The 15,617-nt window shown below is 54.6% G+C and overlaps 7 protein-coding genes across 7 annotated transcripts; 4 read left to right on the top strand and 3 right to left on the bottom strand.

The window, feature by feature from the left end:
• Positions 1-12: 12 nt before the first annotated feature.
• Positions 13-2,040, bottom strand: EV422DRAFT_566375 (uncharacterized protein; the record flags this gene model as incomplete). Its single annotated transcript, XM_053072430.1, has 7 exons — positions 13-660; positions 743-810; positions 872-966; positions 1,034-1,137; positions 1,215-1,291; positions 1,352-1,522; positions 1,650-2,040. 7 exons carry the CDS (start codon positions 2,038-2,040, stop codon positions 13-15), a joined length of 1,554 nt encoding a protein of 517 aa, XP_052927017.1.
• Positions 2,041-2,171: 131 nt separating this feature from the next.
• On the top strand, positions 2,172-3,095 carry EV422DRAFT_410878 (uncharacterized protein). The gene is made up of 2 exons (XM_053067034.1): positions 2,172-2,681; positions 2,741-3,095. The coding sequence occupies exons 1-2, from the start codon at positions 2,303-2,305 to the stop codon at positions 2,980-2,982; spliced, it is 621 nt and encodes a 206-aa protein (XP_052927016.1). The 5' UTR covers positions 2,172-2,302; the 3' UTR covers positions 2,983-3,095.
• On the top strand, positions 2,957-5,619 carry EV422DRAFT_410836 (uncharacterized protein). Its single transcript, XM_053067033.1, has 2 exons — positions 2,957-4,468; positions 4,536-5,619. The coding sequence occupies exons 1-2, from the start codon at positions 3,209-3,211 to the stop codon at positions 5,571-5,573; spliced, it is 2,298 nt and encodes a 765-aa protein (XP_052927015.1). The 5' UTR covers positions 2,957-3,208; the 3' UTR covers positions 5,574-5,619.
• Positions 5,620-5,833: 214 nt separating this feature from the next.
• EV422DRAFT_525078 (ankyrin repeat-containing domain protein) lies at positions 5,834-7,422 on the top strand. The gene is made up of 6 exons (XM_053070030.1): positions 5,834-6,137; positions 6,394-6,447; positions 6,521-6,631; positions 6,711-6,775; positions 6,871-7,004; positions 7,068-7,422. Exons 1-6 carry the CDS (start codon positions 5,922-5,924, stop codon positions 7,211-7,213), a joined length of 726 nt encoding a protein of 241 aa, XP_052927014.1. The 5' UTR covers positions 5,834-5,921; the 3' UTR covers positions 7,214-7,422.
• Positions 7,423-9,089: 1,667 nt separating this feature from the next.
• EV422DRAFT_525072 (uncharacterized protein) lies at positions 9,090-11,327 on the top strand. Its single transcript, XM_053070029.1, has 5 exons — positions 9,090-9,300; positions 9,369-9,591; positions 9,660-9,919; positions 9,987-10,661; positions 10,740-11,327. Exons 1-5 carry the CDS (start codon positions 9,238-9,240, stop codon positions 11,154-11,156), a joined length of 1,638 nt encoding a protein of 545 aa, XP_052927013.1. The 5' UTR covers positions 9,090-9,237; the 3' UTR covers positions 11,157-11,327.
• EV422DRAFT_525070 (uncharacterized protein) lies at positions 11,328-12,185 on the bottom strand. The gene has a single exon (XM_053070028.1). It carries the CDS (start codon positions 11,968-11,970, stop codon positions 11,485-11,487), a length of 486 nt encoding a protein of 161 aa, XP_052927012.1. The 5' UTR covers positions 11,971-12,185; the 3' UTR covers positions 11,328-11,484.
• Positions 12,186-12,489: 304 nt separating this feature from the next.
• EV422DRAFT_525069 (adenylate and guanylate cyclase catalytic domain-containing protein) lies at positions 12,490-15,517 on the bottom strand. The gene is made up of 4 exons (XM_053070027.1): positions 14,867-15,517; positions 14,705-14,780; positions 14,285-14,616; positions 12,490-14,208 (listed from the first exon to the last, which is right to left on the bottom strand). The coding sequence occupies exons 1-4, from the start codon at positions 15,020-15,022 to the stop codon at positions 12,592-12,594; spliced, it is 2,181 nt and encodes a 726-aa protein (XP_052927011.1). The 5' UTR covers positions 15,023-15,517; the 3' UTR covers positions 12,490-12,591.
• Positions 15,518-15,617: the final 100 nt, after the last annotated feature.

The raw sequence follows: 15,617 nt of genomic DNA, 5'->3' as shown, positions 1-15,617 counted from the left end.
TCCTCAATCTAACTAAAACGCCAATCCCCCAGTCCCCTCCCTGAACAAGCCTGTCGGATCCACCCTCCGTTGAATCGCCGCTGCCCTCTCCTCAGTCCCCGAAAATACCCTCGCCACATCCTGCCCTTGTCCCACGTAATTGGGATAAAGCCAGTTCGAGACGTGTTCCCTCCCAACCAACCTTTCCAAAGTCCTCACAGCCGTGGTTCCCTCTCTGAAGAAGTACGCATCAAGCCTCGGGTCCGTCCAATCACACGAATATTCGTACACAATCTGTGGCTGCACACCCTCCGTGAGCGGGTTGAAGGCCGACGGAGGCGAGGACGCGTGAACGCGGAGCAGCGATGTTTGGATGGGCTCGATTGCGATCTGACAGAGAATGAGCGCACTTCCGGCGTGAGCCCTGACGGCTGCAAAGTGTTTGGCGGTGTAGTTAAGGACGGAAGTCAGGAATCCTGGCGATATGTTCTTAAGAGTGGTAGTGAGGAAATTCTGGCGGGTGCCGTAGAGCTGGTTGGTCATATCGCCGATGATTCCAGTAGCGACATAGTGAGGGACCGTGAAAAATCGGGTATCGTTGTGCGGGATGGCCAGGAACCTGTCCCAGATTCCTGTGGGAGCAACGGGACCGTCGTACCAGAACTGGCAAAGCGGATACGTCTACGGCCGAGGAGTCAAGTTGTCAATGGAAGAGATCTGGGATGTGATGATTCCTGCTAGCAATCGAGAAGCATCTATTTACCGCATTTGGATCCGCGATCAAATTCGGGATGATAGCAGCCTTGGGGTCTTTAGAGTTGAGCAAGAAATCTGTAGAAAATCCAACTTAGCGCATGAATCTTACGAAAGCAGGCAATGTGGCCGCAATTACCAGTGATAGCCTCAGCAAACGCGGCCTCCGTCCCAGGCAAGAACTGCACGATGCCGTAATTGACTAAAGGTTGCCGGTGCGTTTTCAAAATGAAGCTATAGCGAGAAGGGGCATGAGAAGGACAAAGGCGATTCTGTGCAGCCACGATTTCCTTGCTCTTACTTTGTGACGATTCCAAATTTGTTTCCTCCGCCACGTAGCGCAAAGAAAAGATCCGGGCGGGAAGCATTGGTGACGTTTATGATCACGCCACTAGGAAGGACAAGCTAGCCACAAAAACGCAAGGGTGTAAATGACAGCATGCCAAGGGAACGCTTTCACCTCAAAACGGGATGACACGTACCTCATATGAAAGGATGGTATCGATTGAAAAGCCATCCTGCGCGCTATGATAACTGATACCACCACTCAACAACAAGCCTAGAGAGCAGAAAAATGAACATCCCAATCGACACAGCGCATCACAGAAGCATCCCTTACCTCCAACTCCAACACTGCTGACTCGACCGCCCGCAACCGAGACGTTGTAATGATTGAGGTATTGATACACTTGCCCCCATCGTGCACCGGGGCCAATACGAGCGGTAGCTGTGGGTGTGTCGTAGCTGACCTTGTTGAGCTTTTCGAGCGTGATAAGGAGGCCTGTGGTGCCTGTGGAAACATGAGGTGATTGTTAGCCGTGATCGGGCATGAAATCGATTGGCGTGAAATCGACCGGAGGTATCGCCGCACTGGTTTCAGTGTGACGACCAATATAAACACAGCATCCAAACCTTACCAGAAGCTCCAATCAATGGATCATGACCACCGGACTTCACAGCAAACTTGACATCTCTCCCCTTAGCCTTCTGCGTCGCCAAAATCTTCACAGCAATCGCAACTTCCGCAGTACTCTGCGGTCTGAAAACGCAGGTAGGTATGATCGCAGCCGTGGATGACCAGTAAGAAAGCGCAAAAGCCGTGACGTTAAAGCCTCGATTGACGAACTCAACCCGAGAGGGAAGCGTGGAGGCGAGGGACGTGCACACAAATGCAGCGGTGGTAGAAGAGGTTTCGGCCGCGGTGATGTTCTGGGAGATGACGGCGTGGGAGAAAAGGAGAGGGAGGGAGGCGAGGATGGAGAGGAAGGAGAGAGGGAGCGCCGAGAGGCGATGCGTGAATAGATGCATGGCGTTCGAAAAGTCGAAGGAAAATGCCGGACTGGGATTGAGGATCTTCCTTGGCTTCCCTTTCCTCCCCCTTTATACCTGCTCGTCGATCCTTGAAGCGCCGCCCGCCATCAAACCTCTTCATCGGCTTACACGCCGGCATGCGGAAGGGCATTCTCAGTGTTGCAGTGGTTTCGTGCCGAGGCCGTCGGAGAACAACGGCGTGCGTTAACTTCGTGGGATGGCACACGAGAAAGAGTTAACGTAGGTCGAAAAATGGCGCATGCGAGGTGGTCCGACTCGCACAAATAGCCAACGGGGCGTTTTCCTTGTGGTTGAATATACAGACCTAGTCGTACGCAGAGGCTTCAGTATCACCCCGGTAGCGCGCGGATCACGCAATTTCGGTTTTCCAAAAAGATCGTCAGGCTGCGGGCAACCACCAAGTGACTTTCGCCATGCGCGTTATGTGTTATGTGCGCTGGAGCTGTCAGTCATCGATATGGGCAAGGTCATACATACCCTTGGGCGGAGTTCCTTCTTGGAAGACCTGTACGTAACGTGTAGGATCGTGCTGAGAATGGTGGGCGTCCCCGCACGCACGAAATCGTGTCGGTGGCTCCTACCAGCATTCTGGCAGCGTGGTAGATGGCGAGAAGTATGTATGTATGTACATATACAGTAGTTCCGGTAAAGCGGCGTCTGAAGGTTTTATCGCCAGATCTTTCCCATGAGGGATTCCCCAGCATTTGGAGTCGTCTCCGTGATGAGATTTGGGAACTTCGACAGCTCGGAAAATCACAGAGTCCGAGTTCTCATGGGTTGGAGCCCATGGTTGTAACTCGTAAAGGTGTCCGTAGTACTGGTCCGTGTGCGTACGACGATGGGGTCCCGTGGCCAAGTTCAAGTTGCTGCAAGCGGAATGAAATAGCCGTGGCAACCTGGAGCGGCGATATGTCATGATACACAAGACGGCTGAGGTACCCCACGATATCGTTGTTCAATTTCATCATGGGCGGAACCTTTTTCATGTCCAAGCTCGGCTGGGTATATGCAAGTTGCAGGCCGTCTCATCCAGAGCGAGCGTTTTCAGAATCGAAGGTCGGCAAGCAATGGATTGTCGATCTCACACCTCATCATACGCATATCCCAGGAGTCTATAACCGGCATACCCAAGCGATAGATACTCATGGCCGAGCCCAACTCCGCAACGTTCCAACGGCCCAGTCGCTCCGCAATATCAATACCCCGGAATGAGGCCGCCCTCCCACCTCTGCCCCGCGTGTCCCACGTCAATGCCGCCGCTCGCTTGAGCGCACTCGGGCCACTGTCGCCCGCCTCGCCGCGAAAGCAGGTCGTAGTTCCCCCGACCACTACCACCACCAGTACACCCGAAGCAGAGCCCCGGCACCACCACAACCAGCAGCGACAATGGAGTGAGCCGCCTGTTGTCAGCGCTTCCCGAATATTGGCGGGGAGCCCGATATCCGAAGAGACACGGCCCGCCATACTGGGGTCTCTCCCTCCTCCTCCGCGACGGGGGACGTCGAGGCAGAGGAAAGAGAGGGAAGGGAGGCCGTCGCAGCCTGAGTCGCAGGACTTTGCGGCGGCGAGGGCTGGACGTGCCATGCATCCTAAGCTCGCGGGCGAGCGGGATGAGCGGTTGCTGGCGGGGGGTAGAGCGGCGGCGTATCCCCTGGTGGGACGTAGCCGCAGCACCATGTTATATGAGGCAGAGCCTTCAGATCTGCATTTGCCTCCTCAAAGCGAGCTGCCTAGCATTGGGAAATCGCAACCTCAAGCGCAGACCGGGGAAAATGCGCCGCTTGACAGTTATCAACGAGAATTCAAAGTCGTGCATAAACCACTGTACAGAGTTTCCGTCCAGTCAGGGTCGGACACAGCCCTTGCGCATCCCACTCCAACATCAAAACAACGGTACTGGGGCGAGCAAGATCTCGAATCCATATCCTCCCGCATCTTCGACACCAGGGACTCTGCCGGCTCGGTCCGAAGCGAAGAGTACGTCGGAAGCAACAACACGGAATCTTCCGAGCACCAGTACAGCCCCGAGCCAGCGGCAGTGGGCATGACAACGACAATGATAACCCCACCCGATTCACCAGCGATACCCAAAGCATCCCTCGTCGGACGACCAGTGCTGCCGCCCATGACGATCTTCACCGGCCCACTGCTGTTACTGAACCGCGACGAGGAGTTCCAGAAACGCCTATTTCGCACCGACGGCGTGCTGTTGATCTGTATGTCGGCGCAGTATGTCATGCTGCCCCGGAGCACGAACCTGTGGCAGGTCAGGAGCAAGTTTCCGCTGGTGTTTGATGCGTTTGTGGACGCGGTTGACGGACAGTATCGGAAAGATGCGGGGATGATGAAGCGGGCGTTTGCGCTGCTTACTTCTTATGAGCCGGGGAAGGTGTATATACCAAAGGTGCGTTTGCTACCCAAATTAGAAGTAGTAGGTTGAATGGGATTACTGACAATTATTGGGTTGGCAGATGATCATCCCAATATCCTCGATAAGACAAGTGAAACCGGTCGTGCGGCAACCGGCAGCCGACCCAGACGCCCGCCTTTCCCGCATCCTACAACTTCGCACAACCCAAGACACCTACATCATCTGCGCCCCAACCGCCCTCGAATTTCAGCGATGGAACTTCCTCCTCCAGCAGTCCTGCATTGAGGACCACATTGGGGCCACGCTCGCCCAACGGCTCAGGCTGTGGGACGCGAATGTGGATAAAATTTTGGCGCAGGATCAGGCGGCGACGCAGATGATGGTGGAGGCCACAGTGACAATGGATTCGAAGGAGTGGCCGAGGGTGACGCCGCTGGCGCTGGCGCCCGCGGCGGATGAGGCGACGAAAGAGGCGGCTGTTGACCACAGGATGTTTGTGAAGACGTCCAAAACTTTGACAGCGGCTCGGCTACTCCCAAGGGACTCGACGCTGCAGCCGGAGTTGGTTCATCAAAGTGCACCCGTGGGCACCCACCACCGCCACCCCGACCACAACGCGGACCAACCCGACCGCCGCAGCCGCCCACAGGTCATTCCCATAACCACCCGCCTCCACTCCCTCACCCTGGACGAAACCTCCCCGCGCCGCGGCATCGACGTCCGCCGCGGTTCACCCTCCTCATCCCAATCCCAATCTTCCTCCCCACTCAACACGCCGACCAGCTCCCCGGCGCAAACTCCACCGCCCGACTACGAATCCTCAACGAACGACCTCCGCAATGACCTCACCCGCCTTCTCAGCCTCCTCGCCCACCTTACCGACCACTTCACCTCCCCACCCACAATCAACGGAACACCACCCTTCATCGACCACCTTCTGACGATCTCGATCCCACAACTCCTGCGGAAAATCGAGCATTCAGTTCATAGTCAGGCGAATGGGACCGTGGCATATTGGAGGGAGTTGAGACGGCGGTGGGATGTGGAGGTTGTGGATGGGGGAGGGCAGAGGGAGATGGAAGGGACGGTTGTGGAAGTGGAGAGGTGGGCGAGGGAGGTTTTGGGGGGTTTGATGTAGATGAGATGTAGATGGAGTAGAAGTAGATAGCAGTTAGGCAGTCAGCACGCATGCGGGGTACGCACAAAGGAACACCCGATATGCGCAATTCGCTATGATACTCCTCCCTCTCTCCCGCCTCTATGCATGGAAAGAGAAACGCAGCCTTGTATGTATGTATGTATGTAAATGTGAATACCGCCCAAGTTTCGAACGCCAGCGTTTGCGAGCGCAGTGAGATCCGGCTAACTGTTACAGAAGGCTCTTAATGTCAGGAGAATCACGCGTGGGGTTGACGAGACGAGGCTTTTCCCACCCGCTCTTTCCCACGACATCACGCTCCCAGACACAGCCGAGCAAGACCCACCCATGCCCGACGAGATCTACCACCACCTCCTCCGCGGCGCCGTCGCAGAAGGGAACCTCTTCCAAGTCAAGCGGTTCATTTCGCGCAAGGGGGTCCCATTACAATGCCCCGACCCGACGAACGGATGGCCGATTTTGTTTTATGCGATGCGATGGTGCCAGAATGAGGTTGTCGGGTGGCTGTTGGAATGTGGGCATGATGGGGGGGAGATTAGTAAGGTGAGCGGGTGGTGGTTGGGGAGGGTGGGGGATGGTTGGGAGAGGGTGGGGATGACGGCCATCTTGCGCGAACACGTCAGTGTCATCTTCCCGACCGAGCGGGACAGGTGGCGAGCGATAAAGAGCGCTGGAAAGTAACGACCGCTGGCAAGATGAGTGGAGCTTAGGTTCCTGCGCGCATAGAGGGATCTTCCAACGGAGGCGGGTTGGTTTGCGTTGGTATTTCGTCCTGAAGGTCAGCTTTCGGTCCTTATAGGACTTTGCGAACAATACGGCGTTGATGGTCGCAGCGAACTATAAGAATGAGCAGGTGCGTGAGAAATAGTACGTCGTCTCATGAGATTCGGTGTATCCTCACACCCTCCTTACTCTTCTCCTCACAGGCCTTCATGGACTACATAGACCTATACCCTCAAACGATCAACATGACTAACGACGACGGCAAAACTGCCCTGATCATCGCTACCGAGCGCGGGATGAACGGGATCATTGAGGTGGGGGAAGAATATAGGCGTAGTTGACAGTTACGAGGCTTGGGTTTGCGGGATCTCACCCGGACTTCCTCGCTAGTAGACACTCTTGGATATGGGCGCTAACGTTAACTCGACCGACAGTACGGGGTCTACGCCGCTTCATCAGTGAGTCTCAGGGCCTCTGTGTTCCCCCTCCCATCTCCACCGATCCTCCGTCTCTCACGTCCTCCCCACTCAAACATCTCCGGGATTTCTCGCAGCGCCGCCTCATGGGGCTACTTTGACACGATTACATTATTGATGTCCCGCGGGGCGTTCTACAACGTGAAGAATCAAAGAGGATGGACGCCGTTTGATTGGGCTTATAGTGTTGAGACGCGGGATCATTTGCAAGGTAAGAGAAGGTGCAAATGATATTACAATCCCACCGCGCTCATACGTTGTGATGTTCATGTAGAATGCGCAACAGCAATAGCGGAAAAGAAACCATTGCCGTTACAAACAGCCGTACATCGATCCGGGAGCGGGATCCCGCAATCGCCGTCTGTGAGCGCATTTGCGCCGTTGCAGCCGAATAAGTTGGACCTGAGGACATTCTTTTGATGTCGGGAGGAGAGGGGGTTGGGTGGGGAGAGGGCAAGTTGAGCTTGGGCCTTTCCACTTCGATCTTTTTTTTTTTTGGAATTTGCGTGGGAGTATGAGTTGGGTGAGAGTCGAGAGAGTTCAATCCATATGGTAAATTCCCGGTGCATATCTTATGTCGGTGTGAAAACATCGTCCAGTATATTATGAGCAGCCTCCGATATCATCATGGATTTTGCTTATTGCGCTTCCAAGTTGAGATGCCTCTTTGCTCGTTTGTTTGATTCCGTGCCTCCATGCAAGGATTGGGAGTGGACTGGCAGCGGTCCGTCGGAGTAGGCAGTTGAGCCGAGTTCCCGGAGATCATGTAACTTCGCACAGCACGGGGCAGAGTGTCAGCATTTGATGGCTTGAAATTTGAAGTTGAGACATGCCCGTCGACACATGGGACGCCGTCGGCATGTGTCTGCCAACAAAATCACCACAAACACATGGAATGGACAGGAAAAAATGCAACCCACACGCTGATACGTGGCCCGAACATGGTCTATGTCGCATCCAGGGCGCTTTCAAAAGTCGGTCTGAAAACAGACTCTTCAGAGTCTTCACTGAGTTCTCACATGTTGAACTTCGAATGGCAACAACTTGGCAACGACCGGACGTCCGACCGGGATTCAATGAAAATGTTCTCAGCTTCCAGAAAAACCTGCCAACAAGTCCAAGCGGTCACGCTGACGTTTTTCACCCTTCCAACTTCTTACAATCTTGCCAACTGATGGCGACGAGAAAACAATCCCGATGCTGGATCGGAAAGATTTTCGGCTCATCCGGCCCCAAAAGCCGCAAGCCCACAGCCTAACCTCGCCACTCGAAAAATCTGCGACTCAAGCCTCGCTGAGCAGGAATATTTTTTGTTGTGGATGGAAATTCTGTTGGGGGTGATTGACGGGTTGCGCGTTGCTGTCAATCTTTCTCGGTGGGTAACTCCGATGGGACACAACCGGGGCTGGCTTGCGGGACAACTTCGAACGAGGCTCGAGTTGGCCTGAATGGGATGATTTGCGGAGGACGAGTTTTCAGATTAGGCATATTGCTATGCAGACTATGATGGTCGCTTGTGCGCGCATGAATGAAGCGCAATGCCAGCTTTGCTTCAAAGTTCGTGAAGGATTGGGGAGGAAAAGCTTTCGATGGTCATGTCGTGCTTGGGGCCTACCCGTGGATAACCGACTTCGCGGGTCCTGGAGCTGCAACTTTTACCTCAAACACGCTTGCAACCAGCTCAAGCAGCCGATATGCTGGCGGACAATGAAGTGCCGGGAATAGTAGGAGCGACATACAGCTTGATCTGGTAACGGACCTCAGCGTTCCCAATCGTCCCTCAAATAGGGATGGACACCAAATGAGAGCGGGGTTTCAATCCAGCGTCGATCCGCCGTCAACCGCAAACAGCTCAACATCGAGTCCCAAACAACTAACATAATCTCAAATTTTTCACTCGACCTACGTCTCCCAACTTCACATTGTCCCCGCTCATGATCAGCATTGCTGCAATTCGTTTTTGGTGACCGACCCAAATGAGAGCGGGGTTTCAATCCAGCGCCGGACGTCGATCCGCCGTCAACCGCACACAGCTGAACATCGAACCCCAAACAACTAACACAATCGCTAAGTTCTCACTGGACCTGCGTCCCCCAACCTCACATTGTCCCAGCTCATGATCAGCATTGCTGCAATTCGTTTTTGGGGACCGACGCTGCGCTGCGAGAAATTTGTGCCCTGCCTCCCAGCCCTGGCTTGCACTAGGCTCGAGCCTACCGCTGTGATCTGCAAACGCAATCTATTCTAGGCTTGCACGGGAGGAATGGCTTGCCTCTAGCTCTGTTTCTTCCTCGCGCACAGATACTGATCAGCCAGCTGCGTTCGCAAGGTTGACTGGCTCCCTATAAAAGCTGGACGATGGGCACGCACAACCCTCGTTTCCTTCCACTCCTCTCCGCTCATCCCTTCTCCACATCCCGCGTCCCTCAATACCTCTTCCCAACATGAAGGCGACGTGCTTGCTCCTTGCGTCCGCTGGGTTCGCCAGCCTAGCCGTGGCCGCTCCCGTAAGTGACCCTCCGCAGATGACATCCTCTACATCACATCACAGTCCGCTCACATCCTCCACCTACAGGCCGATGGAGTGTGGTCCGCAGTCCTGCCGCTTCCACTCAGTCCCATCTCTGGCGCCAACACACCCACGGGCGAGCTCCTGATGTGGTCTGGCAACTCCCCCGGTGGTTGGTTGTCCAACATGTGGGACCCGCAAGGCAACCGCACCTACTACTCGGTCTTCAGCGTTGACGACTTCTTGGCCCAGAAGCCTATTGCGCTGCAGAAGATGGTCACGACCGAGAGTGCGTTTGCGTTCGCCTGCGAGTTTTGCCTTCCGATTTTAATCTAATGTGTAATTCTCCTCCCATAGTGTTCTGCCCCGGGACCAGCAATCTCCCCAACGGCGAGATCCTCATCAACGGTGGAACGGGCCCGATCGCAAGTGTCATCTTCAACCCAACCACGAAGCTCTTCCGTGACACAACCATGATGGAAATCCCGCGTGGGTACCAGGCCAACGTCGTCACCACGAGCAACCAGGTCTTCACCGTCGGTGGTTCGTTTGAGCAGCGGTACGGCAAGTTTGGCCTCGGTGGAAGGGACGGAGAGTTGTTCACCCCCGGAGCAAATGTGAGTTGGGAAAAAATGCTGCAGGGAAGCTGTTGGACACCAGATTCTAACGCGTCTCTTCTCGCAGAATGGCAAAGGTGGCTGGACGATGGTCCCTGCCGCAATCGGCAACGTGATCGGTGGTCTCGAGGGCGGCAGCACAAACCCAGACGTACAAGGCTTGTACCGCTCAGACAACCACGCATGGTTGTTCCCCTACGCCAACACCGCCGGCGACGCCATGGTCTTCCACGCCGGCCCCATCGCCAAGATGCACGTCATCAACACGTCTAAGAACACCATGGTCGCTGTCGGAAACCGCGGTAACGATGCATACGCCATGAACGGAAACGCCGTGCAATACTCGCCTGGCCGCATCTACAAGTCCGGGGGTGCTACTGCTTATGGTGACCTCAACAGTAATGTAGGCCTTGCTACCAGCACCGCCGCCTATACCATCAAAATCACGGCACTGGCTACTGGCGGCTTACCCATCGTGAAAGCTGCGGCGCCAATGAACAACCCTCGTGCTTTAGGTCACCATATCGTCCTCCCTGGTGGAAAGATCTTCATTGTCGGTGGGCAGACCAACTTGTATCTGTTCAAGGATCAGACCGGCGTGCTGGAGCCGGAGTTGTACGACCCCGCGGCGGGAACGTACCAGAGATTGGCGCCCATGAAGATTGCACGCAACTATCACAGTCTTGCACTGTTGACGAAGTACGGTACCGTCTTCGTTGGCGGTGGAGGTGCATACCCCAACGTAAGTCACACTGTTGCTCCTCTCATGCGTGGTTATCCCGTGAAATCCAAAGCTCATATCTTCTCATCCCATATACAGACCTGCACAAAGCCCGGTGTCGCCCCATGCACCGCCAACGTCCACTTTGACGCCGAAGTATTCACTCCCCCCTACCTCTCCCAAGGTCAAGCGCGCCCCACTATCACCTCCGTCACCGGCGCCGCAGCCACGTACGGCAAAGTCTTCAAACTCGGCACGGACATGACCGTCGCCTCAACCAACTGCGGCGGAGCCGGTTGCAGTTACGAGTTGATCCGCATCTCCTCCGCCACCCACTCCGTTGCCAATGACCAGCTCCGTGTTCCCCTTAAGACGCTCGCCCGCTCCGCCGCCGGTGACCGTGTTGCGCCGTGGGATGCTGACCAGCCGTTCATCGTTGCGGGATACTACTACCTGTTTGCCATCGGCGCCAATCAGACTCCCTCTGTGGCGACCATGATCCAGGTCGTTCGCTAGACTTTTCTTGGGTTAGTTCCGACACTTGGTCCGCGGCGTGTTTTGGTCTCGTCTATCACCATCATTGCGTAGTCATCACAGCTTCTCGTTCTTACTCTACTGGCGTATATATCCCTGGTCGTATTATCTCTTACCCTCTTACCCCACGTCATTTTGCATTGCGTTCTACTATCCCTTTTTTTGTATTTTCTCATAAAAACGTTATAGACAGACAATAGACAAGATTCGTCCTCACTCTGGTCCGCAATTGCATGGCGTGATGATCGAATGAATAGTTCTCTGCCCCACACTATGGAAACTGCAAACGCTAGCCTGTCATCAGAGTCGCTCAAGGCTCACATGTCGGAGTTGGCTTCGCATCGGGGGTTGTTTTCAGGGTTGTTTTCGTCGTGACCGTCGTGCTGGTGGTTGACTTGTCTCCACCAAACCCTAGCGTCCCACCAACAACAGGCGGCAACAGTGTGCGCACGTCGCGCAACGTCCCCGTATGCTCGCCGCTCGGCCAGGACGCGAGGTGCGGGTTGGGTGGGGTCTTCGGCCGCGGCTGCTGCTGTTGCTGCTGGTCTTGTGGGCTTGGACATTTGTTGCTACCGCTAGGTTGCGGTGTTGGCGTCGGCTGCGGTGTTGTCATGATCGTTGACGATATCACTGCCGTCTCACTGGAGGTGGTGGCTGACGGGAACGGGGCGCCTGCGACGGCGGAGACGGAAATGCAGGCGGAGAGGGTGAGTAGCAAAATGAGAAGGCGAGATGGTGAGATCGACGCGGCCTTCTTATCGCGAAAATGTCCGTGATGCAACTCTGAAGGGTGCATTTCGAACTGTGGCAGGAAAGGATTTGATGGTAGACAATGAGACCTCAAGCCAGATGAGGGCCGGCTGGAACAGACGTACAACCTAAGAAGCGATTGGTCAGCTCCAGCCGATGTCTACCGTGCGATCGACTTCTGTCGTTGTAAGTCGATCGATGTTCCTTGAAATCGTATCAACATGGAATGACGAGCGGAAACGCGCTGACGATTTGTTTACGGCATTGGTCAAGGGTGAAACCAGACAGCAACAAACGCAGCGCACTTCCACGCCCTAACATTTTAACGTCCTTGCGGGACGCTCGTGGCATCAATGAGCCCACCGGATTTGTATATTAGATAACCTGTTCTGACGGGGGAGTACGGCATTATGACGAGGTCACGGTCCTTTTTTTCATCGTTCTGAGTGCGATACCAGGATCACTGCGAAAAACATGTTTGACATCGTATGACGGCGTGCAGCTCATAATTTGAGCCTGGAATCCGATGAGACCTTCGAAGGAAACATCTGTGGTCTGTAGGGAAGTTTGAATATGAACTTCTGATTTTCAGGTACATTACAAGAATAAAATGATCTGGCTGAATGACATGCGGAAACAGTTGGAATTGTCATGGTGGCTAGCTCCCTCATGCATTTCCGCTGACCCAAAATGTCTTCATCTCCCCCTTTCCTTTCACGTGGATTGTCCCCCGATCTTCAATCTGGTATTTTCCTTCAAGGTAACCTGCCATTGCAGCGGAAACCTGCAGTTTCAGCGGTTCGTTGGTCGAGCACATGCGGGACGCGACGTTCACCGTGTCTCCGAAGAGGCAGTAATGCGGCATCTTGGTTCCAATGACACCGGCAAGCACCGGTCCGCACTGGATGCCGATGCGCAGGTTGACCTTGTCGACGAGCTGGTCGGACATGTCGATGTGCTGCACCGCTGCGAGGAGCTCCAACGCGCAGTTCACAGCCACCTCGGCGTCGTGGATGCAGTCCTCCCTACTCTTTTTGGTGTTTCCGGACAGGCCGGAGCACACCATGAAGCTGTCCATGACAGTCTCCACTTTGTAGAGATCGGGGTACTTGCCAATGACTTCGTCGAAGGCGATGTACATGCGGTTGAGGAGCGCGACGATCTGTCGAGGGGAGGATTTCGTAGCGAGTTCTTTGAACCCGTAAATGTCCGTGAAGAAAAGTGCAACGTTCTCGAAGGAGGCGGGCTCAGGTGTACGGCCCGCTTTCAACTCTTCGGCCACATGTTTGGGAAGCATGTTACCCAGGAGCTGGTTGGAGACGAGTGTGTCCATCTGCTTGTCGAACGACGACTGCTGGGCGGCGATCAGGTCCTGGTGGCCGATGGTCTCTAGCAGCTCTTCCATCTCCTGTGCCTGCTCAGTCTTGACTTGACGGAGCTCGTCCTCCTGGTCCTTGTTCAACTCGGCCATCTTTCGTTTGTGCTCACGCGCCTTCTGGTCGCGGACTTCTTTGTGATAGGTTTTGAGCTCGTCCACCATCTTCTTCTGGTGCAAGAACATTTGCCTCACGCGCTCCCTTCCTTTGGCGAGAGCCTCTTGAAGCTCCTTTTCGGCATCGTTGGTTGCGGTACGCTTGCGTCGCAGTTCAGCATCCGTCGCGGCGTTAGATTCGGTGGTGGCGCGAGTGGCAGGGTCTACCTCTTCGTTCTCCTCACCGCCGTAATCCGAACGCGAAGCGACGGAGGTACCGCCGTAAGAGGATGTGTCGACCGTCTCGGACGGGTCGATGTCGCTTCCATCGCCTCCGTTATCTGAGCCGCTAAGGAGACCAGCGTTCTCGCTCATCATCAACTTTTCACGCATCTTCACGCCGGAGCGCTGTTGCCTGTCGAGCAGCTTGCTCTGCTTGCGCTGCGTCTGTTTCAGGACATTGCGCTGGATCTTCTGTTCTTCCTTGAGCTGCAGCGCCTTGAGCTTGGCCTGCTGGCGGTCAAGCTTGTCCTCTTCCGCTTGTAGCAGAGTGCGATTTTCGGCTTCGAGCTCTTGCTCCCGTAAGCGTTGGTCCGCGTGCAAATCCTCGATTTCTGTCATATTCTCCATCTCCATCTGCACGACCTCTGAGATGTGCCGGATCTTCAGCAGCTGGATTTCACGAAGTTGTTCTGCCTCCTTCTGTTGCTTCATCGCAAGCTGCTGCGATTGGATCTCGTACTCGCGGAGATACTTGCGCTTTTGCATCTCGTCCATACCGCGGACTTCGAGAGCTTGGACCAGTTTTGCATTCTATTCGTACAGCGAGTGTCAGTACAGAAAACAAACAGGCTAAGGCTCCAACGACAACGTTGCTGATTCAACTTACCCTGGCAATACGACCCTGCGTAGTAAGAAGCTCTTCACGCTCCTTTTTCTGTCTTTCCTCCATCTTCTTCACGCGAAGCGAGTGAGCATCCCGCTTGAGCTTCACCTTCTCGCGGAAAGCAATCTCGCGCCCACGAGCTTCGTCTTGCAAGTTGAGCTTGATTTTGAGGGCGCCCATCTTGACAACCAGTTTGACGAGGTCGCTTTTGCGCTCTTCATCCTTCAGCATGTCGTCGGCGGAAGACCGCTGACGCCATTCTACGAGGCGCTGCTCGACGAGCTGGGATTCGTAGAGTTGCCGAGCTTCTTTGAGGTTGGCCTCGAAGATGTTGGCTATGCAAGGGTGAAGAAAAGTGGGGAATCAGGATACTTGTAGCGTAGCGAATAAAGATGTAATAAAGACTCAGTTCTCTAAACTTACTTTCTTCCTCTTGGAAGTGAACTAAGCGCCTCTGAGCGAGCAGCTTCTGTTCCTTCACATTACGATCGCGCAACACCTAGTATGATGCAAACGAGTCAATTGTCACCACCGCGGATAGATGTGGTAGAAAATCAAGCGACATGGTATATTTTGATTACTTACAGCCTCACTGAGGAACTTGTTTCTTCGATCCGCATCGCTGATGTTGACGAGGGCCTGGCTTCCTCGTACGGACTTTGACAACTGACGCGGCTCGTCGTTATCGGCGTCGCCGTTAAACAGCGAGACTGGAGCGTTGGATTCGACGGCGGTTCCCATGGCTGATTCTGAATGGATAGCGTTGCGGTAAAAAGATGACTGAGGCCCTGAAACGCCTGAACGTTGACGTAGTGCAATGCCAAATTCCAGATGCTCTGAGTCTTCTGAACTGGCTGCGATAACGAGAGAAGTTTCGTTCCAGCTGGCTTCAACTACGCAAACTTGTGTGGTATTGAGCCAAGCTGCCCACTCACGTTGTCGATTGGAATGACGAGGCCTTTTATAAACCCAAGGATGGCCTGGGGGACGGTTTCACCGGTTTTTATTCAGTCTGTCTCCAACGACCTCGGGTGCTCAGCCCTTTGAGGGGGATGGGATCAGCACGCTGAGTTATCTCCTTTACGTTCTCGACTACGATGGACCGGTAAGTTTCCCTATTTTGTGGCGTGAATGTCAGCCCTCGGTGCATGGTTCACATCAATGGCCTTTCATTTGAGTGGGCTCGGCAGATCCTCGGAGGTTTCGGCGGTCGCCCCTCCTTGAGGTCTCTTTCACTCCGAACACTTAGTGAGGGACCAGAGAGCTGGGTTGACCTCCGTCCCCCTGACTTGAATCGTTTTCCGACCAGTCATGCGTTGGATACTATACTACCGCT

The sequence above is a fragment of the Fimicolochytrium jonesii genome (assembly GCF_025526975.1).
Source record: "Fimicolochytrium jonesii strain JEL569 chromosome Unknown EV422scaffold_7, whole genome shotgun sequence".
NCBI classification, from domain to species: domain Eukaryota; kingdom Fungi; phylum Chytridiomycota; class Chytridiomycetes; order Spizellomycetales; family Powellomycetaceae; genus Fimicolochytrium; species Fimicolochytrium jonesii.
Note: the sequence above shows the minus strand (reverse complement) of the source record. Positions and strands in the feature narration are given on the sequence as shown.